The sequence below is a fragment of the Populus nigra genome, chromosome 12 (genome assembly GCF_951802175.1).
Source record: "Populus nigra chromosome 12, ddPopNigr1.1, whole genome shotgun sequence".
NCBI lineage: Eukaryota > Viridiplantae > Streptophyta > Magnoliopsida > Malpighiales > Salicaceae > Populus > Populus nigra.
Genome location: NC_084863.1, coordinates 2,371,636 through 2,388,406, shown reverse-complemented (window position 1 = coordinate 2,388,406; position 16,771 = coordinate 2,371,636). Strand labels below are relative to the sequence as shown.

Sequence of the window (16,771 nt, the reverse complement as noted above, 5' to 3'; positions counted from 1 at the left end):
TCATATATTTTTCAATGAAAATGAGTTTAAAATAGCTTTTTGGATCCAAAAAGCCTTGCTCGGTTTTCAAGCTATCTCGCTGGTACCAGAATATAGAGAATCACATTACACATCATCTACTTTATTTTTAAAAAAATAATAATAATGAATGACATGTTGTTTGCTCTTGAAAAAAAAATACTAAGAAGAAAAAAGTCAGGCGCGCGAGCCCCATCTATATGGCTGGGTGCCTAAGCCTTTTTTATGAATTTTTTCCAACACTTTTTTTTTTAGATTTTGATTGAAATGTATTATAAATAAAATGCTTAACATGATATTTAAATTATTATGCAATTTTGATATGGTTTTTAAATAATATTATGGGTTTTTATAGGAATATTAATAATTTCTTATTCAATTATTTTGTACCTACTATGCCAAAAAAAACAACTCTTGAATTTTCAATGAAAATAAAATTTCTTATTTTTAATTTTTAGTAGATTTTTGACAAGATTTTTAACATATTTATTATTTTTTTCCTTCAATTGCATACAAAAAATTGAAACATTATTTTAATATATTTTATGGGGATAAGAATTTTCAACTTATTTTCCCTTCAAAATACCATAAACTCCTCTCCAACACATCTAATAATCCTAAACACTCTAAATCACCAAAATAAACAAATTGATTGGATGAGAAATATATAAACCAAGCCAGGTCTCTTTTATCATGGATGTTTAAAGAAAACAACTAGCATTATCAAACTTTATTTTGTTGAATGGAACTTGTTGCCACAAAAATCAATGAGTTTCTACACCAAAAAGTAACCAAATTGATAATTTTTTCTCTACTTTTAGATGACTTTCACTCTCTTCTCAAAGTCAATAACTAAAAAATAAGTAAAATAAATTTTTAAATCAAAATAAAAATTAAGTTTGGTGCGAGACATGTAATTTCTTCTTGTTATACTTTTCAGTCATTTTTCTGAATTAGGTCACAGAAAGGTTAAATTGAAATTGGGGGAATAAAAAAAAATCAAAATATAATGGTTCATTGTCTACATAGACAGTGAAAGCAACCCGTCATTTATTAATTTCAGAGCTCTATTCAATTTCGATTTCCCTGATCAGAGAGCTTTTGACTATGTTCCAGAGTACATGAAAGAGTTTCAGCTGTGATAAAACCATATCTCAAGACGGTTCTGTTTACTTTCTCATTAAAATTGTCATACAAATGTACAAATCTAACAAGGTTGTGTGAGATTACAACAAAAAATTGTTTTACATCTTCCCCTCCCTCCACCACTGGATTCTTACGGTACTTTCCCGGAGAGACCCTCAATCAGTGGATGTCTAACCACCGAGGGGGCGGGGCGGGGCGGGCATAGGGATTCTAACAGTACACAATGACTAATAGAAAAGGAAATGGTGGGGAAACGGGGTAAGACAACAATAAATGAAAGAGTTTATTATTGGCAATCACTGTTATAAAATATAGAACCACACTCAACAAAACTTCCATGGAAAAATTCATACCCAGCTTGCTTTCTGTAAATAAATAAGAGTGAGTTGCTGATCCCAGAACACATATCAAGCATGACATTGATTTTCTTTACTTTGAATCTGATTCTGTTCTTGCAGTCGCCTATCAAAACTTGTAAAATCAACTGTAGATGCCAGAATTATGAAGACATTTTTACTTGAATTTGCCGATGGACCTGCACTAGAAATTCTACATAGGAGAGAGTGCCAGCTGGAACCTTGTCTTCAACCAAATATGAGAAGAATGTCATTCCTGTGGAAAAAGTAGCAGTTGAATTTTAACAAATCAAACTTGTTAAGAACATTTTAACGATAAAAACTCTCTCCATCCAGTGGTATCAGCAGAAGAAAACTCAACACCAGACAAAGATGAGATCGGTGCGTGTTTTATGAAGCACAATTTGATTGGATGAACATAGATATTACCACGATGCATTTACAGATCAAAATTATCATCAGGACAGATCAAAATTATCATCAGGCCCTCTTTGGTAGTAGCTAGTGGTTTTTCTGACTACATATAGTGCTGTGATCAGTCATCATGAAATTTATAATGATGATATATCGATACCTAAAAACTACATGATCAGTCAAAACATGACTTCAACATGAGAATTGATACGAGTAGCAATGTTGTATGGCCCATGAAGTGAAGGAGGGTGGGTGCTGGCAAACTAACACTTCTGTTCTGTGTTTCCATGAAATGACCCAATGCAGTTCCTAACTAGCCACACATTTCCAAATAACCTGGTAAGTAATGAAGTATCAGAAATGGCCAACAAGTTCTGCAACTACTTTGGCAAGGGTACAAGATAATGTGAGTTTTTCGAGGAGCTAGTAATCTGTTTCATTTTGGTTTTGGGTTTACAATATGTAGTGGAATTACAGTTCCCTCCATTATATAGAAGAACAGGTCCAATGAACTCACCTGATGGATCTCCTTTTTTACACAACTTTAAACTGCAAGATAAGAATTGCAATACATCAGAATGAGAGATTGCAAGCATGTGTAGATAGAATGACAGAAAAAAATAATGAATATAAGACAAAAAAAATTCTTATATTAAAAATCACCAACTGAAACATCATACCGCAGGAAAGAACATCTTTGGCGTCGTATCTCGTTCACCACATCATTTAGTTTCTTTGATAGTGGATTGTCATATTGCTCCAGGACATACTGAGAATACCAAAATAATTAGTTGCAAATCAATTGAATGGCTACGCAAATAGAAAATTTCTGATAAAACACCTCTGACAGGTCCATGTATTTACAATGTTAATTATCAAATTAACTCAAAGCCCCAAAAAACCTTAAAAAGTTTGAGCATTATTATCTCCAAAAGTTTCATTCATAAAATTTCCAACTGGGCCTGTGAATTAGTGGTGTCTTGTAAGGCCATTCTGTGGGCACATAGCATACGAGGTTATGTCCCTCGAGTGAATTTGGCATCTTCCACATTGGTCTGATGGTCAGGTACAGCTTCTTCCAAACCAAGACTAAAAAAATAATGATGTTAGGCAGATCTAAATTCTTTAAAAGAATGGTACCTGAGTTGGAATTTCAGCAACAGATGAAATGCCAAACAGTTTTTGCAAGATATCTGGATTAACCGAGTTCCCAATATATATTGAAACATCCTGACCATTCTCAAGAAGATAAACTCCATTGTCATTCACATATTCACTAGAAAGAGGAAGTGCAGGGGGGATAAGAGATCCAATTGCTTCCTGTCAATGAGCAGCAGGTTACCATTGAATTTAGGACAAATATATAATATAGCATTGAAAATAGTAAAAGACAACCCATGCCTGTGAATCAAGGTCGTGGATTGCAATCATCCTAGGGTGCACCAATGGAATCGCTAAAGGAGTAGAAACAGAAGAAACATAATTGATCCAAAAAGACCGATCGTCTATCCTCCCATCGAGTTTCAATCCTGTACTTTTAATTAATGCTGGAAGAGAGATAGGAAGCCAGAAAAGGGGAAAAAATCAAGGCATGTCAATTTCTTTAAATATACTAAAAGAAACTTGCTGATACACTTGCATCCATTTCAAATCTGTCCAGTAAACAATACACATTGCAGAACAGAAACGGAACTATAGTATCAATAAGAGGAAATATCATTATGCACCAAAATGAAAAACAGCATCAAAATTTATCAACAAATCAACGTTTTAACTAAGCTATTTCTACCAAGGAAAAAAAATGTAAAGCTACAGAAACACTGAAAAGAAAAGGCGTAACTGCATTGAACTAATTTACTTATCTAACTAGCTTTACTTTAACCATATAAAGTTATGTTGCTCTTCAATGCTTTAACCATATTAACTCCCAGAAAAGAAATTCTGCTAGACACCCAAGTGTATATGGATCATGTACAGGTATTTAACTGTTGAAACAGTTCCACAGCATAAAACATGATTAATTGTTAGGTGAGTTCATAGCAATATCTGCAATTTCAGCATAAACACTATATCGGAATGAGCATAAATTAATGCGAGAGAAGTATATACCGAGGGTGTACAGGGGCAGAAGTTTAAGTGCTTCTGGAAGGATGAGTTGTCCTGACGATGATACTGTCGCACAAAATTTGCGATATGAAAGCAGAATGTTTATGCAAAAGTTTGTCACTCGGTCTCGGATAACCAAGGGTGGGTTGGAAGGGATTTCGCTTGCCGCTAGAAAGACAAGTTGAGAAAAGTATCAGTCCCCTTACGGCAAAACAAAAAATAATTACTTATGTTATGCCATGAACAATAAAAACTTTTAGAAGCAAAGAGACATCCATTCTTGTGTAACTAAAAGGCCAAACTTTGGCAGGAATTTCTATAACATGCTGGAAGTGAGTGTGAAAAAATGACAGTTATTATCATGATAGTGACTTAAACATGTTGGATGAGAATGATATAAAGATTGTCAGAAACCATGATATGAGAACAGTGTAATTATGAAACAGTGTAAACAGACAGCAAAGAGAATGCCTCACAAAAAATTCAATACCTTGCTTCAAGAAACACACAAATTGGGAATCCAAGTCAGCCAAGCGGAACAGATTACTTAAATTGTTTGTGCATGGTAATGATAAATTTGTAACACGAATTCTTCTTTGTCCATACACGGTGGTGTAGAGGAGGGCACACTGAACAATGAAGCAAACAATATGAATAAGAAATCTTCTCAACGAAAGATTCAAGGGAAATCGCTCCATGGTCCTTCCAAGTTTCATAATTCTAAAAAGATAAAAGCAGGCATTTGCAATTGGCAGCCAAAATAAAGTCATCTCCCTTTCACTCTGTAATTGTTTCATATTCAAGAACCACCTAATTAGATACTGCTAGTGTAATGTACCTGTGCTAATTGAATTACATGTCAGCGATGAAAGCACACAATTTCAATTGAGAGCAAAAATCAAGTCTTCTTTCTCTCATTCTGTTATTGTTTCGTGTTCAAGAACCGTCTAACTAGATACTTCTTAAGTAATGCACTTGTGTTAGTTGCATTATATGTCAGCAATGACACATGGCATCAGCCATGATGTTGTGTTTTTTAACTCTCCCTGCAGTCCCTCTATACAAGGACCCTCCTGATCTTTCTGTTTCTTTCGCAAGTACCAAGGGAGATTTGAGAAAAGCTTGATTAAGCCATTTGGGAAAATAATGGGGAAGTAGAGCTGAAGGTTGTCAGACATCATGATTGACGTGCTACAACATTATTGACAGATATCACAACACATTCAGCATACTGATGTTTCAAATTCTTTTAGCGTTTTTTTCTGTATTATTGTTTCACAAATCTTGCCAGGATCAGAATAGCAGTAGAATGTGAATTCCTGGCTACTGTTATCTTGGTCTGTTTAGATGGTTCTTGAACATGAAACAGAGAGAAAACCTGACAGCAGTTAAGTTCGTGTTTTGGATTACTCCGGCAGGTGGTTGAATTGGACCCCTAGCAAAATGAATGGACCATTGAAGAACTTGAGTTTTCATAAGCTGCTGACACTAGGACAAGGTGGGTTTCTGGGAGAAATTACAGCACTGTACTTGTCGCATGGATTCTCCTCTAACCTACTAAATGGTAACTGAAAGTAGCCTTACATTGCAGTCGAGATGAAATTCAAGGATTTAATTGCATGAATCATAAAACCAGATTATACCATATAATGGTCAAACTTGGTGGGACCACAACATAATTCACCCTAGATATAATGAAAGCAGATAGGACCAGTAAGTATTAAAAGCTGTGCAGGTGGCAAGAAATACTAAGATACCTGGAAAGCACATTCTGAGCCATCCTGCAACTTATCATCATGTTTTAATGTAACCATAATAGTTTTGTCACAATCAATCTGCAAAACGAAAGGAATGATCAGGTAGAACAATTAGAAGTAAAAATGCTACAAAATATGCACGTTGCCACTTGACTCATATGAAACCAGAGATAGGAAATCAAGAAATGGAATGATAGAGCCATAAAATAAAAAATACATGATGAATCAGCCTCCAATAGATCAGCCCAAGTCAAAACAGATTCTTCTACTCACTCAATAGCTTGTTATATGAAAGAAGTTTCTGGCGAGTGAATATGATTTTATATTCAGCCTGATGCTTTAAAATGCAAAGTTATAGTCCAGTATCAATAGAGGATGAATCTAGGCACCTCACAACTTGAATGCTCTCATTAACAAATAAACTAAAGTGTAATAGGCTACCAGAGTATGAAAATGAAGAATTTCATAAAAAGATACAAACCGCAGCTAGGTCAATATCTGTTGGAATGCGCTTGCAAAAGTTTCCATGGTATTCTTGAACTTGAATGCCCTATAAATAAACAAACCACGTCAAATTCCTAGTCTCATGTAAAGAAAACATAATCAATCAATTTATAACTGTGAGCAAGGTACAAAAGATATATATCCCAGAAAGGAGTACCTGGCTGCACCTCACACGCATCACTGCCTCAAACCCTTGAGGCCGTGTGACATTCCATCTGAGATCATTGTACAGCTTTGCTGGATCAGAAACAGCAGAGAAAGGATAGTAATAATAAACCTGGAATAGAATGTGAAACATTTGAAGTCATAATCAGAAATAGCAGCTCTAAAAGAAGAAACTAGAAGTCATTCACAGCAAGTTGTTAGAACTCATGCACTGGGTGATGGGTACAATGATATGGTGGTGAAATGTTAGCATAAAACAGATTGCCAATATATGCCAAATATTATCCAGCTTGCCTACAAGAGAGCCCCCAGCAACTCTCTCCTAAGGATCATGGCAGCAATATCTTGTACAAGATATGCAGTATGGAACCAGCCAAAAAGACTGAGGTCATAACTCACCAAGAGGAATCAAGGTGCACAGCATGTAATTAAGGTTTCCGTGTTTGAATTAGCATGTTTACATGATTTAGAATGCAACATGAAGCGCGTACCATGGAAAGAAACCAACACAAGGATCTAGGTCATAAGTCACCAAAGAATGGAAGATGTACTCAATAAATCATTGAAAATAGATGCTTGACATCACCACATATCACAGAACTAAAAGTCAAATATCACACAGAAATGGGGAAAAAAGATTAAGAAAAGTAAAATGAGAAAGATAGCTTGGAAAGGGCATCCAGCATATTAAACAGAAATAAATAGGTCCCAAACATCAGTTAACTACTGTACAAATAGGCTTGCTGCCTTTTGACATGGTATTGCAAAGATAAAATTCCAATATACATGTTGTCATTTTACTGAAACTGGGAAACAAGTGTTATAACTACAGGATTGGCACTTCAAGTTCAAATAATACCTGCCCTCCAGTTGTTTTAGGGATGACAGAGATAGAAGCAATGTCGACATAAGTCTGGGTAGTGATGAACACATCAACACAGACCTAGAACACATACAGGAAAGTAAACCTGATTAGATACATTTTGGCAAAAGGGTATATATCTACCAGCTCATGATTATGATAAAGTACAAAAGGGAAAACGAACAGTTGAAGTACTAGCATCCTCATAATGAACATGTAAACAGGGGGACAGAATTATAAAAAGGCCACCTGATATTCAGCAAATTCAATTGCCATTTCCTTCAATGTTTTGTCTGCTGGTTGGAGTAATTTATGGGCCTCCTGCAATCCAGTAAATAAGAAAATACTGTTACCAAAACCTCAGGGCTATATTCTCCAGTTGAATTGACTGTTTCTTCACTTCACTAATTATGATGGAAAAACAAGAGTTTAACAGATGAATACTACTGCAAAACATATTATAGCCCCGTACTCCACTTCCAGTAAAATGGAACATGAGAAGGAATGTCAGTCCATTAGTTTCAAGACAAAACTGCCAGGTTATTTAAGCCTCAAATAATGATTAACATGACAAGAAGATGAGCATATCCATTTGTCAACACTAACCTTCCAAAGTTGACAGATAATCAGATCTAATTATCATCCTAACATGTTGATTCTTCTTCCAATCTTTCAGAGGCATAAGAGAAGAAAAATTATATTTAGGAAAGGCTATAAGTTTGTGTGTGAGTGTGCACGGGTGTCAGTTATAACTATTCAAAGGCAAGATGAGATTGAAGTTAGAACAAATTATGCAGTCCCCTTCAAATATGAATGGATGGGATAAGATTCAATAGTTCTCATCTTAAATTAATTCCACACTGCAGCATGAAAAGCAAGAAGACAACCACAACAGATGGCAGGAGAACACATAAATAAGATAAATATACCTTCTCCCCTGCAGAGATGTTACTTCTTCCCTCAGCCTCTCGAGCAGAAAGGGCTCCAATGCCAACAGAAGGCAAGACTGAAAACATAGTAGAATCATCAGAATACCCCATCAGAATGATTTCAGTCTAGGTTTTATAGTGGTAGGAAGAAGCAGGAAAGCTCCTAACATGTAATAGGATCAAGAAAAATATGGAATTGCCTGAAACATGCTTAAAGCAAGAAAAGCATCCACAAAAATACATATAATTTCCATTTGACAAAAATGTAAAAGTGAAATGATTGCTCAATTTAATAAAACTATGACTAACACCATAGGCCAGGCAGCCAGCTCAAATTGAGTCTAAATCAAACTGATGAAACTCTGGTATATGTGTTTTATTCTAGAACTCTCTCACGAGAGAAAGTTAAACCTTTTTCTTTTCTCCATTTCACAAGTCACTTCTTCCATTTGAATATTCTAGACAATAACTCCAAGTAACTACAAATTTACAATGATGCAGATAACAACTACACACATGATCACATAATATACAGTATGAATACTTGGTATAAAATATCATTCTCTTTATTGGCATCTAACTGAACTCAGAACTTAGATCAAAATCAAAGCCTCAGGAGCACATATAGCAACAGAGAATAAGTGGTTATCTGTTCTCAAATTATATGCCTAGCACAGTAACAAAGAAAAGTAAAAGGAGCAGAATGTTATTGACTGCATCCTACCATAAAAATACTAAAATTTAACAATCATGTACATTTACATAGGTCAACAACAACAAAAAATGAAAGAAAGAAAGAAAAGGTGAGCAGATGATGACAAGTTCATAAGCTTGCCTGATTGAAATACCAAAAGCTTCCCTCCAGTATTTTTCATTGCCAAAAAAGCTGCCTGAAATAGGAAAAAAATGAATTATAAATTCCAGATATCTGAAGATATTTGCATGAGTTTGTGATGCATATAATATTTGATTCCAGGTGACATCTATAACCCACCAGCAGCAGACACATAGGAACATGTATCATTCTGCCAAGGTTTTTCCATCTAAAGACAAACCTAGGAAAATAGGAAGCACCGTATGTATCAATTAGTGTGAATCAATTAGGTTCTCCCTCTGAAAGGCAAAAAGAGATAGAAAATAGTGTTTTGAATGTAGTGGCTGAAAAACCTCATGCGGACAGTATATGTATATTCCATTTTAGTTATGAGGGCATGCATGCTTAGTTACATGATACGTGTCCAAATGCGCTATGTTGTGCATGCAGCCCAAAGTACCCCGTTTCAAATATTATGTGTTAAGACTAATGTCCAAGATGGAACCATGCAAGCGAATTGGAAATTTTAAAGGACTGAGTATCATGGTCAGTGCAAAAATTAAGTTTCACCTCCCCTTAAGAAAAGACATGTACAGTGTTTCAATTTTTTACGGGATTTGCATACATCATCCAAAACCAATACATATATGGTTTCCACTAGCAAAAAAGACTATACCTTGATTGCTGCACTGAAGGCTGATTCAACGATTCTACTGTTCTGAAACATAGTTGGAATACTATCCAATAATAGCTCTAAATGTTGACGGCACTGAATCCACACAAGAAACCAAAAGAATTTTAAAAACTAATAAAGATGGCTGGTGTCACTAAACATAAAACTCATAACTGAATAATAAGCGTGTATATTTTGGCCCATCAGGACCAAAAAAGATCAACCAAAGAATAGGAGTCCAAATGGCTAACCTCAGAAACCGGAACAATAACATCAGTTTGCAGAGGAGTATAAACATCATGTATATCGGGTACAATAAGCATCAGTGGCTGCAAACATGTGTCAAAAATCAAAATCAGCACTCAAAATTGACTATTCACTGAAATTCTAAAAATAATTGAAATTTAATCAGAACCATAAATCTAAGTACAATAAAATGATGTGCTGGATGCTGGTCATAGATTTAATAACAACTCCCAGAAAAGGTATGAGCAGAGAAAGACAGCACAAAACAGCATCTAGCTGATTGTTCAATCTACTTAAAGTTCTTTATCCATCTCCTTTACTTCATAGATACCATACATCCTCCAACAAAAAAAATGTATCAACTTGCATCTTCAGGAAAAAAATGTCATATTTACCTGTTGTAATGCCCGTTTCAGATTGTAAAAATGGATTGTTGAATCAAAAGTTGCAATGCCCACCATTGTCCGTGGCCCTTCCTGCAAAGGATTTTTCAGTCCATACATCAGTAATCAAAACTGCCTTCTTGTTTGCAAATCTAGGTATATTATGAAATACGAGCTAGAGTAAGTTATCAAAAGAAAAAATAACTGCAAATAGCATGAATGATTAAATGAATGCAAGTGAATCTCAACATAATATCAATGCCAGTCGATGAAAATACCAGCACTAGACGAATTACATGCTAAAATGTTTCGGAAGTGGACATAAAACTCACCGGAAGATCAGCAATAACTTGATTAATTGAACTGCAAGCTGCAGCAGTCGCACCAGTTTGTATGGCATGCATGGATACATCAATAAGAAAGAAATACACAGCCGGCATGGGATCACGGACCTAGAAGACAATAAATAGAAAATAAAATATTTTAACTGAATCAAGGAATCAAATATATAATAGATAGACACATAGGCATCCAATTAGAAGAAAATCGAGAGCAAATGGTATTTTATAAAACTACAAATTCTTAAGAGAAAACAAACCATGTATTCTTTTGTGGCAACAAATTCAACTGTTCCCCTGCATAGCTCGGGCCTTTCATCAGCATCTCTACGCCTACCATCTGGACCTAGATTGCAGTGGTAGTCACGGGGAGTCTCATCAGTAAACCCTGCCAAAACAAATGAGTGAAATTGTAGAGTCCCTTATCATGCCAGTATGTTCAGGGAGCAGAGCCAAATCAACTAGCCAATGAAACCAATAAAGTGTTGTAGCTGTTAACAGATCTATAAAATGTCAACACAGCTAGTTATAAGCTGTACATCTCAAAACAATGCTCCAAAACTGAAAGTGGTACGTTTGAAAGTGAATAATAAACAATGTCTAGTCTTGATTGATGCATGCAACACTGCTCCAGAAGTTCTGACAGTGATAAACTAAATACGACACGTATAGTACATGACTTTTTCTTGTCTTCAGTCACCGACTAATCCAAAGAGGCATTGGGAAGGATAAGACTATTTCAAATCCCATTATAACTAGCAAATCAAACATTTTGCAAAATTCAGAAAGCCTAACAATTAAAACTGCAAAAAGAATTCCAACAACCAAAAAAATAAATAGTACGTAAACTGACCACACAAATTACAAATGAACTGCCTCCCTTGATCAATGAATTTCATAAAGGGATTTATGTAGCCTTTGCAACGAGAACAACGAACAGGACCACTTTCTCCAAAATCAACAACCTACAAACACAAGTTTTTGTGATATAAGAACTAGTAAGATTATAATTGCACAATTCATCAACATGAAAGCAATGGCCCGTGCTCTTTTTACTGGTTACTAGGCATTTACACACAAAAAAAGAAAAAGAAAACCTTATAAATGATGATAATATGGGTTGGTGATTCCCAAATCATGTGTCAGATACAAGATTTTAATTGCTTTTGTTGGGGATCAAACTTCAATGAGAAAGAAAGAACATTGGAAATGAAATAAGAAAGAAGAATTGCAGTAGAAAACAATATTTCACCTAGTAATGAGCAAAACAAACTTTCTTTTCATTCAGGAAAGAAGAAAATGTCACGCAGTAGAGATGGAATAAACAAAAAAGAAATTGTTAATACCTGGACAGGATCCTCTGATGGATGAGGAAGGGCCAGAGGTTGAACCAACAAAGCCAGCGGCATGCCAGATGTTGATAACAGATCAACCGTGCATGGAATCTGAAATATTGAAGGAGTCAATCATAATGTCAGAAATTGTAAATGCTTCAAAGAAAGTCTTCAAGTTTGTGCATGTTAAGAGTTTATTATAACCTGATTGATGGTGCACCTCATGTACCGTGGACTGCAATTCCCAGTGTCTGAAACAATGTAGTCACTTGTAGCGGGCTTTACAAAAGGACAAATAATCAGAAGAGGGATTGATAAACCAGTGGTTAAATTAATTTAGCATGCAAAATTCCACAGAGAGACTAAAAAGAAAGAGACAAATCAAGAAGGAATAAATACCGGTGGTGGGTTGGCCTGATTCCCCGCACGAGTATCGTGTAGGATCACAGAGGAACCTGGAATGGGCCGGGGAATTTGATTGGGATCAATCTTTGATGCTCCTGATAGAGGACTTCCAGTTTGACCCATAACAGGTGATATAGCAGTCATTTGATTTGGTAGTGGTGGTGGCATTCCAAACATTCTAGGTGGTTGAGCAGAACCAGGAATTGGTGGAGGTTGAGCTACCTAGAAGAATCCATAAAATTCAGTGTTCAGAATTTGTGGGAGGAAAGAGATGCATATGTGATGTCAGGCAAAGATTCACCCATTATAGGCAGGAGATGGATCCCTGCTACTTAAACAAACACACATCAGCACAGATCACATTGAAATCTGTAAAGCAAGATAGCCCCCATTCTTCCATGAAAAGTAGCTCTTAACATAGCCAGAAAATTTCATATTCTACCTAAAGTAGATAGGAAACAATTGAGGCAACAGACCAGCAATGAACAATTCATGGAATGGAAGTACAAGGAAGATTTACAGACAGATTTATTGAAGAATAACCCTTGTTCACTTCTTATGCTGTTAATCCATATATCAACAGGCATGCACACGAAATCACACTAAGTTTGTTTGGTTAACATATACAATGCCATGACTGTTCAAATAAAAAACCCTGGCGCAAACCAAACACATGATAAGTTAACTGCATGGTATATCAGCTAGTTAGGAGGTGGAGCTTATCAAGAGACAAAGCTTTGCTTTTCTTTACAGATAAAGGAATCTGGAAGCTGGTGGTTGCTGCCTTATTCCCTCTTCTTTCCCTCACTTTTCCTTACTTTGCTCTTTTGTCTTTCTTTCTGAAGGACAAGAGTGCTATTTAAGGGGGGAAAGAAAAATATACAAGATTAGTTGGGAGAAGAAATCCTCCAAACAAAAAAGAAATTAAAGCAATCTCAAGCTAAAAGAGCACTCCAATCTCTCTGAATAACTTTAAGACAAACATTCATAAAAGTCCTGAAGGCACCGCTGGCATGTGAGAAGAGTAATATATCCCAAAACAACTGGCTTGAAGTGAAAAGATACTTTATTTTCCTGCATTTCTTTCCATCCAAATGAATCGATGATTTCAAAGCAATAGAATTCCATAAAGCTGCCTAGCCCCTTCTTATCTCCTATCACACAGCCTCCCCTTATTTTCTTCTCTCTTTTTTTAGTTCTTCTCCCTCTATTCTTTACTTCTATCTTCTTCCTATCCTCTATGTCTATGTCCTTATACTTGTAAAGTTGGAAGACATTTAAGCTGTTTTCTATAGCTAGACACGCCCAAGCACCAGCGAATCTACTCAGTTCAACTGTCAGCTATGGTTTTCTATAATTAGACACGCCCAGGCAGCTGCAAATCTACTCAGTTCAACTGTCAGCTATGGTTTACTTTAATTAGACACATCCACACTGCTGGAAATCTACTCAGTTCAGCTGTAAGCTAAGGTTCTACCTGATTACCAGCTTCAACTCTCATTGTCCGGCCCCAAAAAACCAGTTATATCGCTCATAACTCTTAGGTTACAAACTGTTAAAGCAATCTACCTGATTACCAACAATAGTCTCTAGGTTTACTTTTTCAAACTGTTAAAGCAACACAGCATAAGCTGTGAAAAAAGATGTCACCAATTTTTCTCAGCCAAGAATCTGGCCACCTCGATACAAGAAATTTTATGTTACTCCAGGAGTAATGACCAGTAGTTACTCCATGACCCACTTTGAAAAGAGAGAATCACATTCGGTCCTACCAAAAGTGATAAAAATATTTCTGCATACCTCTCTCTCCTATGGAGTAACTATCTGGTATAAAATTTCTCGCCTCAATACATCAAAAAATCGTTCACGGCATTTAATCTACACTGTTACAAGAATGTTTTAAAGTTAATAAGAAGACATCAGAACCTGCAAAACTTCCAATTAAGAGCCTCATAAGTTCCTATATCAGTCTCTTATCACTTGATGAAGTAATGCATACCGCCAGAGTAAGCCTTGGCTCTCAGTATAGCATATTTGAAAACAATCAAAACATTTCATGATATAGTCTAAAGTAGTAGAAGTATTTCAATGCATGTTTTTGTTTCCTTTCATCTTATATTACATAACAAAGCACACTATTCCTCCAACCTATTCAAGTTCATGATTGATTTTTATAATTTTTTTCCAGCCATTTTTCTAAAGCAAAATGGAGCCTTGAGGCTGAATCTACATCCAATGCAATCCCAAATAGAGTACAAACTATCTTCAATATAACAGTTTTGAAGCTATCAACATCGCCAGGAGAGCTAGTTTACTTGAATTTCAAGCAATTGTGAAACGCTGAAGTTAAAATAAATTCAAAATGGAAACTACATAACAATTGAGATTTTCCAAACACTGACTGCAGGTTGTGAGATTTTAACAAACTTACAGACTGCGGTTGCATCTGTGGTGCAAAAGGAGAACCTACTGATGGTGGTGCCATCCCATGCTGAGCTGAAAACGGTGTCCCTTGAGGTGGTGCTGAAAAAGGAGCAACTGGCTGACCACTAATCCCCGAACTACCCATTAAGTGGCGCATGCTTTGAGGTGCGCGAGCCAACCCCACTGTTGGTGGAGGACCCATGGGCGGTTGCTGTGGTGCACTAACAGGGGAAGGAAAACGTGGAGCACTCTGGAAAGCTGGTGCTGGTGGCCCATTACTCATTAAACCACCAAAGGAACTGGAAGGGGGCATACTCAAAGGTGAAGAAGATGGTGCAGCAGGACTAGGGCGAGAACCCAATGGCGGTACAAGTGAGCCTTGAGGTGGTGCACCAGAGACAGGACCCGTTGCCAGACCACTACCTGCAGAAGACGGGAATGACCCCGGAGGCGGTCTGGACCCAAAAGGCTGCGTCTGACTGAAAGGCTGCGTCTGACTGAAAGGCTGCGGCTGACTGAAAGGCGGCCCAGTAGGTCTACCAGGGGTAACATTTGGGGGGAAAGTGGATGGAGGTAATCCCGAGGGAGGCACTGAAGGTCTAGGGACAACACCAGGAGGTGGTGCACCAGGCCGGGAAAATTGTGGTGAAGGAGCTGAGGAGGGAAATGGAGGTGGTTGGCCAAATGGCGAAGGCCTAGGAGCTGAATTCGGCATGGAAGAGGGCCGATTGAGATTCAAATTCTGAAAATTATCGGATAAAATATTTGGGTTTTGCTGATAATTTGGGTTATAACTAGGCGGTGGTGGTTGTCTAGGTGCCCCTGGAGGCACATTAGATGCCATGTTTTTATCAAAACAATCCAATCCCAAAAGTTAAAAATCCCTCTTTTATCTTCAACAAGTGTCAATCTTCAAAAAAACAGGACCAAATCCAAATCTACACATTCAAAAACACAAAACCCGAATCTAAATTCACTATAAATATATATTGAGCCCACAGATTTATACTGGAATGAAACATAAATGAATGTAACTATACTAAAATTGAATAAAGATTGAATCTTTTTGAGAAGACAGAAGAGATAGTTAAGTACCAGTGATCAGAGAGAATTGGATCCAGCAATTCAGCGAAAATGATCAAAAGGGTTGTTGGATCTAAGAGAAATAGTTTAGGAGAGAAAGTGAAAACAAGAGATTTCTTCAGGGTTTTTGGAATCAGGAGAGGAAGATCCAAGATGGGCACATCAATTGAGAGACAGAGAGGGGGGGGGGGGGGTTGATGACAAAAGACAGGTTTTTTAGAGAGAGAGGGTATATTTTCACTTTTTTATAAAATATAATAAATGGTTTTGGTTATTCTAAAACAAGAAACCAAACTTCAATTTAGTCCTTAAAAGAAGAAGAATCATTCTCTCTGTTGATGTATGTTAATATTTTCTGTCTTACGTACGCATATATCATGAAATAAAACACGCCGTTTAATGGAATAGAGGAAACTTTCGTACTTAACTGATAGAAATATTTGTTCGAGGACTCAATTGATAATTAGATAAAACATTAGGAACTAAATTAAAGGTTACCAAAAAAGAAAGATTTGGATGGTAAGTTTGGAAAATAGGAGAGGACGTTACAATACACATAAAACTAGAAGAGAGAGAGACTTATGCCACGTCATTATTTGTGAGAGGAGTGATTTCTTTGATCCACTTAGATCGTGCCATTTCAGCATTGTGATTCCAAGTCAGCTTTTTCTAGGTACACAGATTATTACTCTCGTCTCTTGTCCAGGTCAACCGTAGCTTGCTTTCTTTAAATATGGTAAATAATATAATCATTTAAAAAAAAATCAATTACAAACAAAACTTTCTTACTAAACTATGTTAACTACTAATTAAA

The 16,771-nt window shown here is 36.4% G+C and overlaps 1 protein-coding gene across 1 annotated transcript; it reads right to left on the bottom strand.

Moving 5' to 3' along the window:
• Positions 1-1,155: 1,155 nt before the first annotated feature.
• Positions 1,156-16,156, bottom strand: LOC133669271 (protein transport protein SEC24 C-like). The gene is made up of 25 exons (XM_062089339.1): positions 15,970-16,156; positions 14,882-15,812; positions 12,445-12,672; positions 12,250-12,324; positions 12,058-12,156; positions 11,565-11,676; positions 10,972-11,099; positions 10,706-10,825; positions 10,386-10,466; positions 9,996-10,073; positions 9,748-9,840; positions 9,093-9,147; positions 8,258-8,334; positions 7,578-7,649; positions 7,326-7,409; positions 6,459-6,578; positions 6,279-6,347; positions 5,798-5,875; positions 4,531-4,669; positions 4,044-4,208; positions 3,336-3,481; positions 3,075-3,254; positions 2,615-2,703; positions 2,452-2,483; positions 1,156-1,776 (listed from the first exon to the last, which is right to left on the bottom strand). The coding sequence occupies exons 2-25, from the start codon at positions 15,716-15,718 to the stop codon at positions 1,664-1,666; spliced, it is 3,270 nt and encodes a 1,089-aa protein (XP_061945323.1). The 5' UTR covers positions 15,719-15,812; positions 15,970-16,156; the 3' UTR covers positions 1,156-1,663.
• Positions 16,157-16,771: the final 615 nt, after the last annotated feature.

Excerpts from the sequence above, each read along its gene's own strand:
- LOC133669271 (XM_062089339.1), bottom strand. The coding sequence starts at position 15,718 with ATGGCATCTAATGTGCCTCCAGGGGCACCTAGACAACCACCACCGCCT. Across the intron at positions 6,579-7,325 it reads CTAAAACAACTGGAGGGCAG|GTTTATTATTACTATCCTTT; the intron begins GTATTATTTGAA and ends ATTCTATTCCAG. Across the intron at positions 1,777-2,451 it reads TAAAAAAGGAGATCCATCAG|GAATGACATTCTTCTCATAT; the intron begins GTGAGTTCATTG and ends CTTTTTCCACAG.